This window comes from Haliotis cracherodii, unplaced genomic scaffold (genome assembly GCF_022045235.1).
Source record: "Haliotis cracherodii isolate W230 unplaced genomic scaffold, xgHalCrac1.p SCAF_13, whole genome shotgun sequence".
NCBI lineage: Eukaryota > Metazoa > Mollusca > Gastropoda > Lepetellida > Haliotidae > Haliotis > Haliotis cracherodii.
In genome coordinates this window covers 1,612,915-1,631,186 of record NW_027266268.1, presented here as the reverse complement: position 1 = coordinate 1,631,186, position 18,272 = coordinate 1,612,915, and the positions used below count along the sequence as shown (strand labels likewise).

The 18,272-nt window shown below is 43.7% G+C and overlaps 1 protein-coding gene across 2 annotated transcripts in view; it reads right to left on the bottom strand.

Annotated features, from left to right (window-relative positions):
- LOC139459486 (retinoic acid receptor RXR-like) overlaps positions 1 to 13,380 on the bottom strand; it is a 45,585-nt gene extending 32,205 nt beyond the window's left edge. Inside the window, exon 1 of one of the 2 annotated variants that reach the window (XM_071240931.1) lies at positions 13,187 to 13,380. In XM_071240931.1, coding sequence (XP_071097032.1) covers positions 13,187 to 13,340 — 154 coding nt within the window. In that variant the 5' untranslated portion in view covers positions 13,341 to 13,380. The remainder of the gene's footprint in view (positions 1 to 13,186) is intronic. The other variant, XM_071240932.1, reaches the window with a different exon arrangement.
- Between the last annotated feature and the right edge of the window lie 4,892 nt (positions 13,381 to 18,272).

The window sequence follows — 18,272 nt, the reverse complement described above, 5'->3', positions numbered from 1 at the left end:
ATATACTGTTATAGTATGCGATAGTAGGAATTACTCTATAGTCTTATTGTTCTGTACAGGTGGGTCCCTCGAAAGACGCTCGTTGTTAACAAATAGAGGTGACTCAACAAAATTTTAAGGGCTGATCTAAATATTTCTTAATTTTACATTGCAACACAGTAAAGATTTCTAAGCTTACCAAAAGTCGTACCCCTCCGTGAAACAACGTTTATATAAGCAGGAAGAGCACACTGCCCTTGAGAAGGCGTCCATGCCAAGATGCCGCCGCCCACCACTGTTGTCATTTAGTTTAAGCTTGAACGAAACAGTATATTTATGCAATGGATAGCATTATTGTGTCATCCTTTGCCGATTCATCAAATTCAAAAGTAGATTTTACTCTGATAGTTGGTATCTAACTACGTAGTGACCACCATTACCCAGATCCGCCCGGACACATCGTAACAATTCAACTCTGTACAAATACATTTTCGTTCATCTTACAATTACGAATTCGTAACATACAACGAAAGAAATGGTAGCAATGTGACCTAGGTACCTACTATTCGGCCAAATATGCATATTCATATAACAAAACTCGGATACATTGAATACCACTGACGTGGTCAGTGTATCATGACGCACCTATAGGTAATGAAAGGAAATCGTTAGTCGGTTGTTTGTTTTTACATAATAAATTCCCTGCTTGTACTCCAATAATCACAATACAGTTATACAAATCTAATAAATAATCATATATATTTAGAATTATTAAAAGTTATGAACCGGAAAAACACACTTGAGAAATCTGCATGTGTTTGCGCTTTCGCAGCGTACTTGATGTGTGTATCTACGGACCCGTCAAAATGTAACAGAATGTATTTTATTTTCGAAAAAAGGTTAAATTTCGTTTGACAACGTATACATGTATACATTTTAAAAATCTGAATAGATAGATTTTATGTCATTTTCCGACAACATAGTAAATGAATCCTGCTTCAAAATATGTTTTTGTTTACGACTGATGTTTTACAACCATTTTTGTTGTTGTCCTAATGTGTAAATGAAAATATACCTATGAGTGGCTTCTAGCATGATGGACAAATATCGCTGCATTTGGCTCTAACAGTGAGGGCGCCTCCTTGCGAGTGACTAAAAAGGATATGACATGTTGTATTGACAACAACGATAACGACTGCTGTAAACCAGAACTGGAAATGAAAGGAAAGATCAGTATTCTGAATTCAGGCAAACCACAGAGCAGATGAAATATCACAGAGACTCTCATCATACCAATGTTGTGAAACAAACATTATCGAAAAATGGCAACGACCCTTCTATGTAATGCGTTTAAAAACTAAATAATTAGCAAGAACAACTACATTGTCGTCGGCGGCGTGCACCATTGTATCGGTGTGCCTGTAGGAACATGCACTGCGTTAAAATGAAAAGTCAGATCGCACACAATTAGTTCCATAGTGGTGGATCAGTCCAGAGCGGCACTTCGTGTTACGTGGGTCGTCCCAGGACGCACCAAACCAGTCGATAAGAGAGGCGGAAGACAGTGTAGGGGGTGGCGGGCGGAGATTCCGCAGCTAAAACCATCATAGTGCCCGCTGTGAGTGACACTCTCAACAAATGACCCGAGTCAAGATCAATAGGCGTTACTGTTAGGCTGATATTGAAACTTCCTGCACCCTAATGACAAGCACACACCCCTGTGGTGGAGAAATGCTGGGGTATCTCTGACCGAAAGTAATGTTGCTCCGCAATCCACCAGTCATAACAAACTGTGCAATCTTTGACATGAATAGCTGTAACTTGAACCTAGAATTATGCAGGTGACGTACATGTTGATGCACGTGTGAATGTATTGTGTATAGGTGGTGACGATATGTTGACGTTCAAGCTTGCAATGTGTACCGTATGCCCTCTATAAATTCGTTCATGTAGGCAGCCTAAATGTCTAAATAAGTATCCATTGACAAAGACGAAACATAATACACGACTTGGGGACTGACAAGTGTTGACTAAATGCTGTCAAACAATAGTTGAATTGCGAGGCACGTAAGTTGTGTTCCCTACACCATGAAGGCTTGTGACAGCTGGTCCTCAAGTGTGGCAGCGACGTACCCGACGTCCGCGAGTTGACAACAGTATCTCGGCGACTATGTCTAGCATGTGACACATCACAAGCCCTACTCCCAACATTGGACAGTAAATCCACGTTTGAATACAAGTTATTATCCACTAGATTATATATAGATAGCAATTCTAAGTATATCTATCCTTGAAAAAAGGTGGTTTGTTATTCGTAATATTTTCAAGAAGAGAATTCGAACAAAACATACAAGAGAATTTACTATGCAGCCAAATGAAAGACATTCAAGGCTAAATGACAACAGCTTTGTCGGTATTGGAGCTTTATTTATGGAGGAAACACAATCAGGCGCCCGCTCCTCCAGTCTGGGCCACCGTAGATACGTCATATGAGTGCACACTTTTGTGTCCATTTCACAAACATATTCCGTTAGATAGAAATGTATTTCTAGGAAGCACAGCCCGCGCAGCATGGTCTAAGGAAATGGCCGTGAATACCTCTTAATCATCATAGTTATTTTGGCTCGACTCGTGCGAATATGGCCTCGATATGTCAACACGCAACTGTGGAAATGGAAACCACACAAACAGCCAAGTGATTAGGAGATTGCAAATAGGTATATAAATAAATCTCTGAAGTCTGTACGACACTGTGGTTGGCGGCTGAATTAGCACAGTAGCATTTGAAGCCAGACTGTGATTCCTGGCCGCTCGTGTATATGTATGTGTGCGTATGTGCGTGCGTGCGTGCGTGTTCGCGACATACGCGTATCTTCCTGTGGGGGATTGCGTGTACGTCTAGCTTGTCCATGTGAATCCTCTCACATGTTGGGATTACGTGTACGTGTACGTGTACGTGTAGCTTCTTCATGTCACATGTGCGGATTGCGTGTACGTGTAGCTTGTCCATGTCACATGTGGGGATTGCGTGAACGTGTAGTGTAGCTTGTCCATGTCACATGTGCGGATTACGTGTACGTGTAGCTTCTCCATGTCACATGTGCGGATTGCGTGTACGTGTAGTTTGTCCATGTCACATGTGGGGATTGCGTGAACGTGTAGTGTAGCTTGTCCATGTCACATGTGCGGATTGCGTGAACGTGTAGTGTAGCTTGTCCATGTCACATGTGCGGATTGCGTGTATATGTAGTTTGTCCATGTCACATGTTGGGATTGCGTGAACGTGTAGTGTAGTTTGTCCATGTCACATGTTGGGATTGCGTGAACGTGTAGCTTATCCATGTCACATGTTTGGATTGCGTGTACTTGTAGTTTGTCCATGTCACATGTGGGGATTGCGTGAACGTGTAGCTTGTCCATGTCACATGTTCAGATTGCGTGAACGTGTAGTGTAGCTTGTCCATGTCACATGTGCGGATTGCGTGAACGTGTAGTGTAGCTTGTCCATGTCACATGTGCGGAATGCGTGTATATGTAGCTTGTCCATGTCACATGTTGGGATTGCGTGTACTTGTAGCTTGTCCATGTCACATGTTGGGATTGGGTGTACGTGTAGTTTGTCCATGTCACATGTTGGGATTGTGTGTACGTGTAGCTTGTCCATGTCACACGTTGGGATTGTGTGTACGTGTAGCTTGTCCATGTCACATGTTGGGATTGCGTGTACGTGTAGCTTGTCCATGTCACATGTGGGGATTGCGTGTACGTGTAGTTTGTCCATGTCACATGTGGGGATTGCGTGTACGTGTAGCTTGTCCATGTCACATGTTGGGATTGCGTGTACGTGTAGTTTGTCCATGTCACATGTGGGGATTGCGTGTACGTGTAGCTTGTCCATGTCACATGTGGGGATTGCGTGTACGTGTAGTTTGTCCATGTCACATGTGGGGATTGCGTGTACGTGTAGCTTGTCCATGTCACATGTTGGGATTGCGTGTACGTGTAGTTTGTCCATGTCACATGTGGGGATTGCGTGTACGTGTAGCTTGTCCATGTCACATGTTGGGATTGCGTGTACGTGTAGTTTGTCCATGTCACATGTGGGGATTGCGTGTACGTGTAGTTTGTCCATGTCACATGTTGGGATTGCGTGTACGTGTAGCTTGTCCATGTCACATGTTGGGATTGCGTGTACGTGTAGCTTGTCCATGTCACATGTTGGGATTGCGTATCCTTGTAGCTTGTCCATGTCACATGTTGGGATTGCGTGTCCGTGTAGCCTGTCCATGTGAATAATGTCACCGTATGAAGAAGTAAAGAGGAGACAATACAATGACCAAAGCCGACTTGCATTTGCATGACGATCATATATCCCATTCTGACCAGCTCCGCTGGCTCCACCTACCCGACAACATGACGTAAGCATACTGTATTCCATAACTGAAGGTGTCAATCACACCTGTCGCCATCAAGTACATCGCTTCCCCTGTGGATCTACGATGTCTTGATAACAAATCACCAGTCGCTAGATCAATAATCGATCAAAACCAATACGTTTATTAAAAGGATCAAGTATTGCAGTGCTGACCATCATTTTTTAACCCACAAGAGGTCGACTAAATATCTGTGTGTACATCCCACATTGATGTTAAGACTAAATATGGCCGCATCTGAGTACGTCCATGAGTACTGACTGAGCTGATCGCACACCAGCCTTGTTACGTGCCACCCTTATTCAGAAACTGTGGTCATCGCTGTAATCCTCGGATGATGCCTCACATAAATATATTAGGAGCCAGATAGTGGAATCATAGATATTTGGCTAGTCATTAAAATAACGCTTGTTAATGAGATAAGCATTAGAACCTTTCTGACTAGACATTGCCTGGCAACTGGCGAAAGTTGATAAATAAACCAGCATTAACAGTTTTTCGTGGTGCATTTATTGCAAACATATATTGTCTTCCTAACAGCTGTATCTTGGTATATGACAGTTGATACCTTTACAAACATTTTTCAAGAAATTTGTTCCGGTGTCCCTGGTGTCACCAGGACTCCGTTACTGGCTAGGATGTAAACACGTTCAGCTGGAAGCCAAAGAAATAAACACTCACTCTTATTGCCCCCAGCAGGAATATCGTTTGGAAACCAATCGTTTTACAACCAGTAGAGATAAAATTGAATTCCATTATGTCGCATATGTCGCGGTGGACATACAGTCGTCCACATAGACTCGGGGGTAATCCAGTGCACACTGGCCAAACACGTCCTTGTTATGCTGGCTTCCTGGTGGTGGCTCAACTAGCTTGCTTCAGACCTGACCCAAACAAGGTCATGTCGATGCGTGACACCGAGAAAACACTGACGCCGAAACCACAGGCCGGTTTAATCGCTTTAAAGGACGGGCACGGTGCTACATGAGAATCTGCACATATAGTAGAAACGATGGAAAAACAGAAATAGGTCAATGACTACTATCAGTCCCATAACGTAAACTGTTGCAAACTGTCCTAAAAAATGAAGAATGAAAAGCACTTGCTGCTGTTGAATATTTGTATTAAATGCATTAAATGGCATTACCATATTTGTGATATAGGACCTGCGTACCTGCTGCAATGTATTGTTAAATATGGTGAAACATATCACCTCATTTAGTAACTATGTTGTATTTCAACAACATCGTCAACAATGACCACAGATGAGTGCAGATGATGGTGCTTAAAAGACATTTATGATCAACAGGATCAACGCAAAGTTTCAGCTCGATCGCTGAATGTAAGAAAAGAAACGCCGGTTTTAAAATCCAAATGCAATGATTAATTCTACACCCCCCTGTAGGGCAACATATCCTATCAATTAATCAGCTCCCTCAAACTCTAAACTGCTAAAACATTTCCGCAGTTGAAGCAAAAAAATGTAAATTAAAAATCTATTAGTTCAAAGCAATGAACAAGTCACTCTCTAGGCCTTGTGGTTTCAAAATATGTATAAATTATACCTTTATTTCTGAATGGCCTGAAAAAATGTTAATCACAATTGATACTTGTCATTTTAACTGTCCCTACACCTTAGGGTTTCTTAGAAGTAGATCATTCAAGATCTTTCCCGATTTGATTTTTGCCCATTTCCATTTAAAACGATTTTTCGTAATTTAACTGTCATGGACAATTGACTGGAAACTTAATTTACACCGGACGAGGCCACAAACTCAAGTGGACACCTTGGGGCTTAGTGGGCTGGGCATATACCTGACAGTTTTGTCCTCTCCAAGAAATCATCTTTCTTTATTAATTTCATTCCTTTTTCGGCAAAGTAAAACTACAATAAACAATCCCTGAACGTCAGCAACATTATTTATCTTGTCTTGTTTTCGAATACTTCGTATCTCAACTCACTAGCCTACAGTTACCAGAGGCTCTCTCTCGGTGGTTCCAGTGCCATGGTCGATGGTAGCAAAACATTCAGAGCATGTTATAAAGCGCGTCCGAACAAGGAAAACAAGGATTAAACTCCAACTCTAAATTGTCTTATCGATAAAAATTGTCTGTAATAATAACCTCATGACATTTTAATCCTTCCCCAAACAAGAAATAATAAATTGAAAATATCAAGGATATTCTTACAAAGGTGATAATGAATATTGGATCAGAAAATACGCGGGATGACCGAAACACAGTAAAAGGCAATAAGCTAAGAACTTACAGGCAAGTTAAAACCCAAATGTTGTTGAATCGTATGTTTTAAATGCAAACTATAAGAACCACTTTGTTCAGATGTAGAGATCGTTACCCCATGCCATAAAGACTGGGTAATTTAACAAACCAAAAACCCATCTTCTAGATAGAATTTGTTCACAATGTTTTCAACAGTCTAATAACAGAATTATTGAAGATGAATTAATATGTCCATTATATGAAGATTGAGGACACGCACTTTTAAATAGTGTATGTTATTAAATCCTACATTTACAAATCGGACTGATTTTGACAAACTGTCAGGACATTGTCGAGTCTTTGGACACATTACAAAATGTATAAACGAAAATAATTATTTAATTCATGAATGAACTATGGATATTACCGCGAATAATATAATTTTTTAAAGTATACGAAAAGTATTATTTTTGTGTGATGTATATGTATTTATAGTCTTACGGTGTCTCAGAGGCCCTTAGGTTGGACGTTACTTTTAAATATATGTCCATTTTAGGTATATACACAGTTTATACTCGTATAACGTGTGACACTTAAATAAACTATTTCTCTCTCTACATTTGTTCTGTATGTGTACAGTTTCCCTCACTATAGTGTACCCCAATATAACACGCAAACCTTGTTCCGATGACAAGTCATGATTGTGCTCGGTGATGAAATTTCAAGACGCGATTTCAATTAAAAGAATTACTTCATATAAAAACGGAATTTTATTTTGTAAAGACAATATAAAATATTGAAAACAATTCCCTGTAATTTCACATCACATGATTTGTTAAAAAAGATCATTTGCTTCTTCAGATACAAGGAACAGGGAAATATTGGCAATCACCGGAAGAAATAGTCCCCGAAAGACACTAATACACTTGCCAGTGCAGCACTTGTTTTTGGGCGTATTTCTTAACCTTCAATCACATGAGCAGTATAGAAATTAATTACAAAGACACGTTTAAAACGTTTTCCTTATATCTATTCCAACAAGCATACCGTTTCTCACACGCAGCAGCCAGGGAATGAACAGATCAACATGCAAAGCCACGAAGCCTGGATAGGATTGCGGCAGGGCATACCGTTAGGTTTGGGGTTGCGTTGTGCATGGGGCTGTACGGTATTGAGGGGGGAGGGGGTGTTAGTTATTTGTTGTGTGTATCCCAGTCACTGAAGGAACAGTGACTGCACTGCACAGACCGAGACGGTACTTCCTCAAGGTTGCTGAGACAACACTGCACTTGTGAGCGAGTCATGACAACATGTCTATGAATTATGAAACTAGTCTGTGATTACACCGGTGATGATATAACACTGTGGCCACGCCTGCAAGCGTGCGTGCAACTGAAGACTATTTATTTAATAATTCCCCTTGGAAAACGATGGCGCCGATTTCAAGACAACAATCTTTGTTGAACAACAATCAGTTAGATAGCGTGCAAGGCCTAGTCGCAACACGGCGCAATTCAATGCGTGATCAGTGAAGTATGACGTGCGATCTTAATTGCCCAACCATATGATATCATCTGCCCCTATATCCACGCAGAACGGTTCACAATTGTGAAATTGCTACTTTGTGGAGAAATACATAACATACATGACTTTGATTGGATAGAATTGTGTGTAATTGCTTGTTGTGCTTCTTTAATACGGCATTATTCCGCTGGCGGGTAGGTCACGGGCAACAGCAGGATCACATAGTGTAGTGTACGTTGTCATGCACTCGCACAAAATTGTCTTCGCGTTCGACTTTAAATAATGACAAAATGTAAATGTGTCTTTCCTCTCCGACGACCTATAAAAATTACAAAATGTAAATGTGACTGTCCTCTCCGACGACCTATGAAAAAGTACAAATGTAAATGTGACTGTCCTCTCCAACGACCTATAACAATTACAAAATGTAAATGTGACTGTTCTCTCCGACGACCTATAACAATTACAAAATGTAAATGTGACTGTCCTCTCAGACGACCTATAGCAACTTCAAAATGTAAACGTGACTGTCCTGTCCTCTCCGACGACCTAAGGCAACTTCAAAATGTAAATGTGACTGTCCTCTCCGACGAGGTGAGGTGAGGTGAAATGGGGTTTAACGTCGCGTCCAAGATTATTGCACTTATATAGCGACGTGTTTGCAAATGTTTTTGTGTGTGGCTGCTTGTACTTATCCGGACTGATTCCGATTTAAAGTGCTTGCTCACTGAGATACCATGCCACAGTTTAACATGAATACCCCACACAGACACAGTATACTGACTCCGAGCCGACCAGTCCTTGTTTTAGCCCCCGATTGCCGAGTATCAGACAGGGTAACAACAAGTACCATCTTTTAACGTCTTTTGGTATGACGCGGCCGGGGATCGAACCCCGGACCTTCCGTTCTCCGGACGGACGCTCTACCACAAGACCACGCAGGCGGTCAATTACAAAATGTAAATGTGACTGTCCTCTCCGACGACCTATAACAATCACAAAATGTAAATGTGACTGTCCTCTCCGACGATCTATAACAATTACAAATGTAAATGTGACTGTCCTCTCCGATGATCTATAACAATTACAAATGTAAATGTGACTGTCCTCTCTGACGATCTATAACAATTACAAATGTAAATGTGACTGTCCTCTCCGACGATCTATAACAATCACAAAATGTAAATGTAACTGTCCTCTCCGACGACCTATAACAATCACAAAATGTAAATGTGACTGTCCTCTCCGACGACCTATAACAATTACAAATGTAAATGTGACTGTCCTCTCCGACGATCTATAACAATTACAAATGTAAATGTGACTGTCCTCTCCAACGACCTATAACAATTACAAAATGTAAATGTGACTGTCCTCTCTGACGATCTATAACAATGACAAAATGTAAATGTGACTGTCCTCTCCAACGACCTATAACAATTACAAAATGTAAATGTGACTGTCCTCTCCGACGACCTATAACAATGACAAAATGTAAATGTGACTGTCCTCTCCGACGACCTGTAGCAACTTCAAAATGTAAACGTGACTGTCGTCTCCGACGACCGATAACAATTACAAAATGTGGCATATGTATCATATGTAGCTTGTTGTGTGGTATATGTATCATTTGGTAGTAGCTTGTTTGGTATATGTATCATGTGTTAGTAGCTGTGTTGAATATGTATCCTGTGTTAGTAGCTTGTGTGGAATAAGCATCATGTGTTAGTAGCGTGTTGTGTGGAATAAGCATCATGTGTTAGTAGCGTGTTGTGTGGAATATGTATCATGTGTTAGTAGCGTGCTGTGTGCTATATGTATCATGTGGTAGTAGCGTGTTGTGTGCTATATGTATCATGTGTTAGTAGCGTGTTGTGTTCTATATGTATCATGTGTTAGTTGCGTGTTGTGTTCTATATGTATCCTGTGTTAGTCGTGTGTTGTGTTCTATATGTATCATTTGTTAGTCGCGTGTTGTGTGGAATATGAATCATGTGTTAGTAGCGTGTTTTGCGCTATATGAATCATGTGTTAGTAGCGTGTTGTGTGCTATATGTATCATGTGTTAGTAGCGTCTTGTGTTCTATATGTATCATGTGTTAGTCGCGTGTTGTGTTCTATATGTATCATGTGTTAGTAGCGTGTTGAGTTCTATATGTATCATGTGTTAGTAGCGTGTTGTTTGCTATATGTATCATGTGTTAGTAGCGTGTTGTTTGCTATATGTATCATGTGTTAGTAGCGTGTTTTGCGCTATATGTATCATGTGTTAGTAGCGTGTTTTGTGCTATATGTATCATGTGTTAGTAGCGTCTTGTGTTCTATATGTATCATGTTAGTCGCGTGTTGTGTTCTATATGTATCATGTGTTAGTAGCGTGTTGTTTGCTATATGAATCATGTGTTAGTAGCGTGTTTGCTATATGTATCATGTGTTAGTCGCGTGTTGAGTTCTATATGTATCATGTGTTAGTAGCGTGTTGTTTGCTATATGTATCATGTGTTAGTCGCGTGCTGTTTGCTATATGTATCATGTGTTAGTACGTGTTGTGTGGAATATGTATCATGTGTTAGTAGCGTGTTGTGTTCTATATGTATCATGTGTTAGTAGCGTGTTGTGTGCTATATGTATCATGTGATAGTAGCGTGTTGTGTGGAATGTGCATCATGTGTTAGTAGCGTGTTGTGTGCTATATGTATCATGTGTTAGTAGCGTGTTGTTTGCTATATGTATCATGTGTTAGTCGCGTCTTGTGTGCTATATGTATCATGTGTTTTTAGGGCAGTGCTGAACCCAGTACCAACGGTCTTGGTCGACCTGCCCTGAACACCTTCATGAACAGCCATTATTGCGTGTTGGCTATCCATTAAATACACCAGTGTATGACAAAGTTATCAATCAACACTGACGACATTACACATTGATCCTATCAGAATGTAGCTAATCACTCAAACGTTCACATAATCAAAGCGGGGCCAGTGACCTTCTGTACACCCGTCATCGGCCGGTATACGTAACACTGGTGCGACTCTTGCATAGTACACCGTAACATGCCACCGTAACGGCCGTCACGAGTGTCCTCCACACACAGCACGCTGCTCCCAGCCTTGCCCGTCAGTGTCGGACATACTTGTAAATACGGGGTATACCCTGGTGGCCAACCTGTGTACACCTTATATACCTGTAGCGGCATCAAACACAACACAGGTCTCACCCCAAAAACATCTACGGTTACAACGATCATCTACACATTATGGTCAATGAACACACACCCCCCCCCCACCCCCCCCACCCCCCCCACCCACCCCACCCACCCCCCCCCCACCCCCACCCCCGCACACACACACACACCACTTGTAATCCTATTCCCGAGGCAAGAGTGTCCACTAGCGTGTATCGGTCTAGTCTGCTTTCCTATAGGCCAGTGAATACTCTTGCCTCAGGAATAAAATCAGTCATAAACATTACAGTTAGCACACGCGCCAAGGCTGTAATACATGTACGTACCGTGTGGAACAATAGCACTAAAAACGGTGATATAAACTGGCATCTTCTGTCTCCAAACAAGCCAAACTAAATGTGCTTAGATTTAAACACCATCATTGGTGCTTATATCAGCTGAGTATATACAAGATCACACCATCGTGTGTTAACATCTACAGTTATGGAATGTCAAATAGTAGTGCCGGGCAAGAAACCCAGTTACCAGTCGATATACTCAAACTGATTATTATTGAGATGATTATTGTGGAGCAGTGCATGCCATATGTTTCATACAGTAACATACGTGACATACGGAGTTAAATGTAGACACAAATATACTATGTAACCTAATCAAAATGTTTCACAAGAAAGTCTGGATTGAACCGTGTCATGCTGAAGGAACCAGGAAGAGAACACTTCAAATATAAAACTACGTTTAGTAAATGAAAGGACAGTTGTAGGTTGTATGTCGGGAAGTTGGCGATCAGTGGTGTGCGACTGGATACATGAGAGGGGAATCAGGTACACCCCCCGCCTGGCAGGCCGGCCGACCGACCACACCGTCACCGAGCGACTGTAGCTGGGGGAGGAGGGAGGGAGCCTGCGAGCGGCAGATATATTACACGACCGCGAGAGGAAACACAAGTCTAGGAGAGAGCTGTGCACTCCACCCGTCATCCGGCCCACTTGACACCTCCCCCAACGCTCCTGTACTTCCCTCGCCACATCTTGTCGCAAATACCAAACTTGAACCATTGACGATAGTTCAATTTGTAGATAGTTCAATATGCAAGTGGGTATCTTTTCCCTTGCAAATAACAATTACATAGCGAGTATTTAAGACAACAATGACATCAACATCTTGCTATATTTTCTTAACTGAAAGGGCGAGTAGTGAGTTAATGTGTTACGACAATGAAATATTTAGATGGGTCGAAACAGAATTCATCTAAGATATCTCGTTCTTAAAATTGGTGGTATATTTCTCATTAGAAGGAAATCTTAACACAACTTTTACATTTCCGCATAATCACTATATCGAGCCTCTCAGAAGTTCGTGAAGGCAGTCAGTCACATTGCTCGGACGTTTTCGCTGGTAAGTCGGGAGGAAATGAAAAGTGTTTTGCAAAACTTAAAAGAAATACAGAAACCTTCCATACTTCAAAACAATTCACAAACACTAACCAACTTCCAACATCTGGCCATGACAGAAACTGGGACTACAGAACATCAGCGTGATTAATTAAACATGCCAATTAGTAAACTTATCACATCTGACAGCCCAAACTTCACGACAACCAGCCCGCGGCCACCCCTCTGAAAGTCCTGTAATTGGCTTGGGGGATTTACACCCATCAAATTATGTTTTGTATTTTAAAGGTGTTTAATGCTAACTGTCAAGTGTGCATGTAGCAAATAAAATCACACTCTTTTCGCTCTGTTCAAATTAGGTCAGGCGAAAGCATGAGAAAATTCAATGCACGAGTAAATACAGCGGCAATTTGTAAACATTAAAGAAAAACAAAGGGTTGTCAGCAAACACTTACCGGTGATACTGGGGATGTACAGTCCGTTCAACGTGCTCTCAGTCTGGCGGGGGTGGAAGTTAGCCACCATTCTTGAATTTTGAGCCGTTTTGAGTGTTGTGTATTCTAAGCCGTGTAACACCAACGAGAATATTGTACACAGTCGTCCCAGCATACAGGAGTCATACCATTTGTGACCGGAGGGGGGCGAGGTGGGTTACTCGGTGCACAGCCTCGCTTTCGTCTTGCTCTCTCGCTCGCTACCTCGCTGGTGGAGCTTTTCGTTGCCGACTGCGCTTGTCAGCTGGGCGAGATCGATGGATTTTGAGACGACTCGAGCAGATTTATTGGGGGATACTGACACAAAACTCATACGCCATTTATTCAGCATTGAAGGAAAATGGCACCAAAACCATTTCGTCAGTTTCGCCACTCTCTGGTTTTGCGCATGCTGAAGAATTGAAAAAGGCAATTTTTTGGCTCGGTTTCATGTTACTGGGAAGGGGGAGTGAGTGCGCTCAACTCGCAACACTCGGTGACCGGGCGTGAGTACTGAGAGACCCCGGCGGGCCTGATATGTGCCCGACTCTCTCTACTCGCTACACAAGAAACGCAAGGCTAGAATGAAAGGGTTGCAGGGTCCCAGGGCACGCTTGTACAAGTGAGAGCAAAGCTGGACTTAATCCGCGTCAGTTTTGTTAGGTATTGTAGCTGGGAGCGCGTAGCTAAGTGAATCATACACGTTCGAGTAAGGAGCGGGGCGCTTGTCGTGGATTGTTCAAAAAGGTTTACACAGAAATCATTGTCAGCTCGGAATTTATTTCAACCGCTTGGAAGGTTACAGAACTGCGGGTCGCCAAATACCATATAAGGTGCGGGGCGGGCGGGGAATCACAGACAACAGAAACAAATACTGAACCTAACAGGAAATGATTTTTTTTTTTAAAAAACAAAATGGCTTACCGATGTTCTTGTGCCACACTAGATTAACACATTACTTTGAATAAAATCCTACCAACGTTATTTGATAAATCATTAAAAACTGAAATAGGTCCGATTATTGAAACACGACACTGACAATATTATTATATATACATGGTGGATACATACTCGGCAGGTAATGTAGACGCACAACTATATGAAAGCAATAACTTTTAAAAGTTTCAAAAAACATTGCCACTTCACCCCTTGATAAGGCATACACTGGGAAGTAATGCACGTTCGGGTACGAGGCACGCCATGTAGCTTCTGCATGGTTTGAATTGCGGAGGGCATCGTGCAAACACTACCCACTGAATGTGGGAAAACAGTTTTCAGTGAGCATCGCAACCTCAGTACCTCGTGGCCCACACGAAAATGCGTACTGGCGTGTTGAATGAGCACACAGAATTCTGATTGTGAGGTGGGATGGCGGGGGTGAGGGGGTGGGGGTAGGGTGAATGACGTGGAGTCGGTTGTTTGGCTGGCGCTCATGTTGGACGAGGGGGAAGAGGCAACAGGGCTGGCACTTATTACCATCCTTCCAAAACGCCTAACAGGCCTACAGCCCGTCTGGCTTGGGAGTAGGAGTCGAACACCCTACACTACCTGGGCATGTAGTGGTTCTTCACGGTTGTTCACAGATAACTACCAATATAAACACTGTCCATACATAATGCTGGCCACATTCACCACAGAGACTGCAGGTCATTCTCCACACAGACTGTAGGTCACATTCACCACACAGACTGCAGGTCACATTCACCACACATACTGCAGGTCATTCTCCACACAGACTGCAGGTCACATTCAACACACAGACTGCAGGTCATTCTCCACACAGACTGCAGGTCATTATCCACACAGACTGTAGGTCATTCTCCACACAGACTGCAGGTCATTCTCCACACAGACTGTAGGTCACATTCACCACACAGACTGCAGGTCACATTCACCACACAGACTGCATGTCATTCACCACACAGACTGCAGGTCATCCTCCACACAGACTGCAGGTCACATTCACCACACAGACTGCAGGTCACATTCTCCACACAGACTGCAGGTCATTCACCACACAGACTGCAGGTCACATTCACCACACAGACTGCAGGTCATTCTCCACACAGACTGCAGGTCATTCTCCACACAGACTGTAGGTCATTCTCCACACAGACTGTAGGTCACATTCACCACACAGACTGCAGGTCACATTCACCACACAGACTGCAGGTCATTCTCCACACAGACTGCAGGTCAGATTCACCACACAGACTGCAGGTCATTCTCCACACAGACGGTAGGTCACATTCACCACACAGACTGCAGGTCAGATTCACCACACAGACTGCAGGTCACATTCACCACACAGACTGCAGGTCATTCTCCACACAGACTGCAGGTCACATTCACCACACAGACTGCAGGTCATTCTCCACACAGACTGTAGGTCACATTCACCACACAGACTGCAGGTCAGATTCACCACACAGACTGCAATTCACATTCTCCACACAGACTGCAGGTCATTCTCCACACAGACTGTAGGTCATTCTCCACACAGACTGTAGGTCACATTCACCACACAGACTGCAGGTCACATTCACCACACAGACTGCAGGTCATTCTCCACACAGACTGCAGGTCAGATTCACCACACAGACTGCAGGTCATTCTCCACACAGACGGTAGGTCACATTCACCACACAGACTGCAGGTCAGATTCACCACACAGACTGCAGGTCACATTCACCACACAGACTGCAGGTCATTCTCCACACAGACTGCAGGTCACATTCACCACACAGACTGCAGGTCATTCTCCACACAGACTGTAGGTCACATTCACCACACAGACTGCAGGTCAGATTCACCACACAGACTGCAATTCACATTCACCACACATACTGCAGGTCACATTCACCACACAGTCTGCATGTCATTCACCACACAGACTGCAGGTCATTCTCCACACAGACTGCAGGTCACATTCACCACACAGACTGCAGGTCACATTCTCCACACAGACTGCAGGTCATTCACCACACAGACTGCAGGTCACATTCACCACACAGACTGCAGGTCACATTCACCACACTGACTGCTGGTCACATTCACCACACAGACTGCAGGTCACATTCATCACACAGACTGCTGGTCACATTCATCACACAGACTGCTGGTAACATTCACCACACAGACTGCAGGTCACACTCACCACACAAACTGCAGGTCACATTCACCACACAGACTGCAGGTCATTCTCCACACAGACTGCAGGTCAGATTCACCACACAGACTGCAGGTCACATTCACCACACAGACTGCAGGTCATTCTCCACACAGACTGCAGGTCAGATTCACCACACAGACTGCAGGTCATTCTCCACACAGACGGTAGGTCACATTCACCACACAGACTGCAGGTCAGATTCACCACACAGACTGCAGGTCACATTCACCACACAGACTGCAGGTCATTCTCCACACAGACTGCAGGTCACATTCACCACACAGACTGCAGGTCATTCTCCACACAGACTGTAGGTCACATTCACCACACAGACTGCAGGTCAGATTCACCACACAGACTGCAATTCACATTCTCCACACAGACTGCAGGTCATTCTCCACACAGACTGTAGGTCATTCTCCACACAGACTGTAGGTCACATTCACCACACAGACTGCAGGTCACATTCACCACACAGACTGCAGGTCATTCTCCACACAGACTGCAGGTCAGATTCACCACACAGACTGCAGGTCATTCTCCACACAGACGGTAGGTCACATTCACCACACAGACTGCAGGTCAGATTCACCACACAGACTGCAGGTCACATTCACCACACAGACTGCAGGTCATTCTCCACACAGACTGCAGGTCACATTCACCACACAGACTGCAGGTCATTCTCCACACAGACTGTAGGTCACATTCACCACACAGACTGCAGGTCAGATTCACCACACAGACTGCAATTCACATTCACCACACATACTGCAGGTCACATTCACCACACAGTCTGCATGTCATTCACCACACAGACTGCAGGTCATTCTCCACACAGACTGCAGGTCACATTCACCACACAGACTGCAGGTCACATTCTCCACACAGACTGCAGGTCATTCACCACACAGACTGCAGGTCACATTCACCACACAGACTGCAGGTCACATTCACCACACTGACTGCTGGTCACATTCACCACACAGACTGCAGGTCACATTCATCACACAGACTGCTGGTCACATTCATCACACAGACTGCTGGTAACATTCACCACACAGACTGCAGGTCACACTCACCACACAAACTGCAGGTCACATTCACCACACAGACTGCAGGTCACATTCATCACACAGACTGCTTTTCACATTCCCCAAACAGACTGCAGGTCACATTCTCCTCACAGACTCCTGTTCACATTCTCCACACAGACTGCTGGTCACATTCTCCACCAATGCAGATCACATTCACCACACAGACTGCAGGTAACATTCACCACACAGACAGCTGGTCACATTCACCACACACACTGCTGGTCACATTCACCACACACACTGCTGGTCACATTCTCCACACAGACTGCTCGTCACATTCACCACACACACTGCTGGTCACATTCACCACACACACTGCTGGTCACATTCTCCACACACACTGCTGGTCACATTCCCCACACACACTGCCGGTCACATTCTCCACACAGACTGCTGGTCACATTCTCCACACAGACTGCAGGTCACATTCCCCACACAGACTGCTGGTCATATTCTCCACACAGACTGCAGATCACATTCACCACACAGACTGCAGGTCACATTCTCCACACAGACTGCTGGTCACATTCACCACACAGACTGCTGGTCACATTCTCCACACACACTGCTGGTCACATTTTCCACACACACTGCTGGTCACATTTTCCACACACACTGCTGGTCACATTCTCCACATAGCCACAGATCACATTCTCTACACAGACTGCTGGTCACATTCACCACACAGACTGCTGGTCACATTCTCCACACAGACTGCAGATCACATTCCCCACACATACTGCTGGTCATATTCTCCACACGGACTGCAGGTCATATTCTCCATACGGACTGCAGGTCA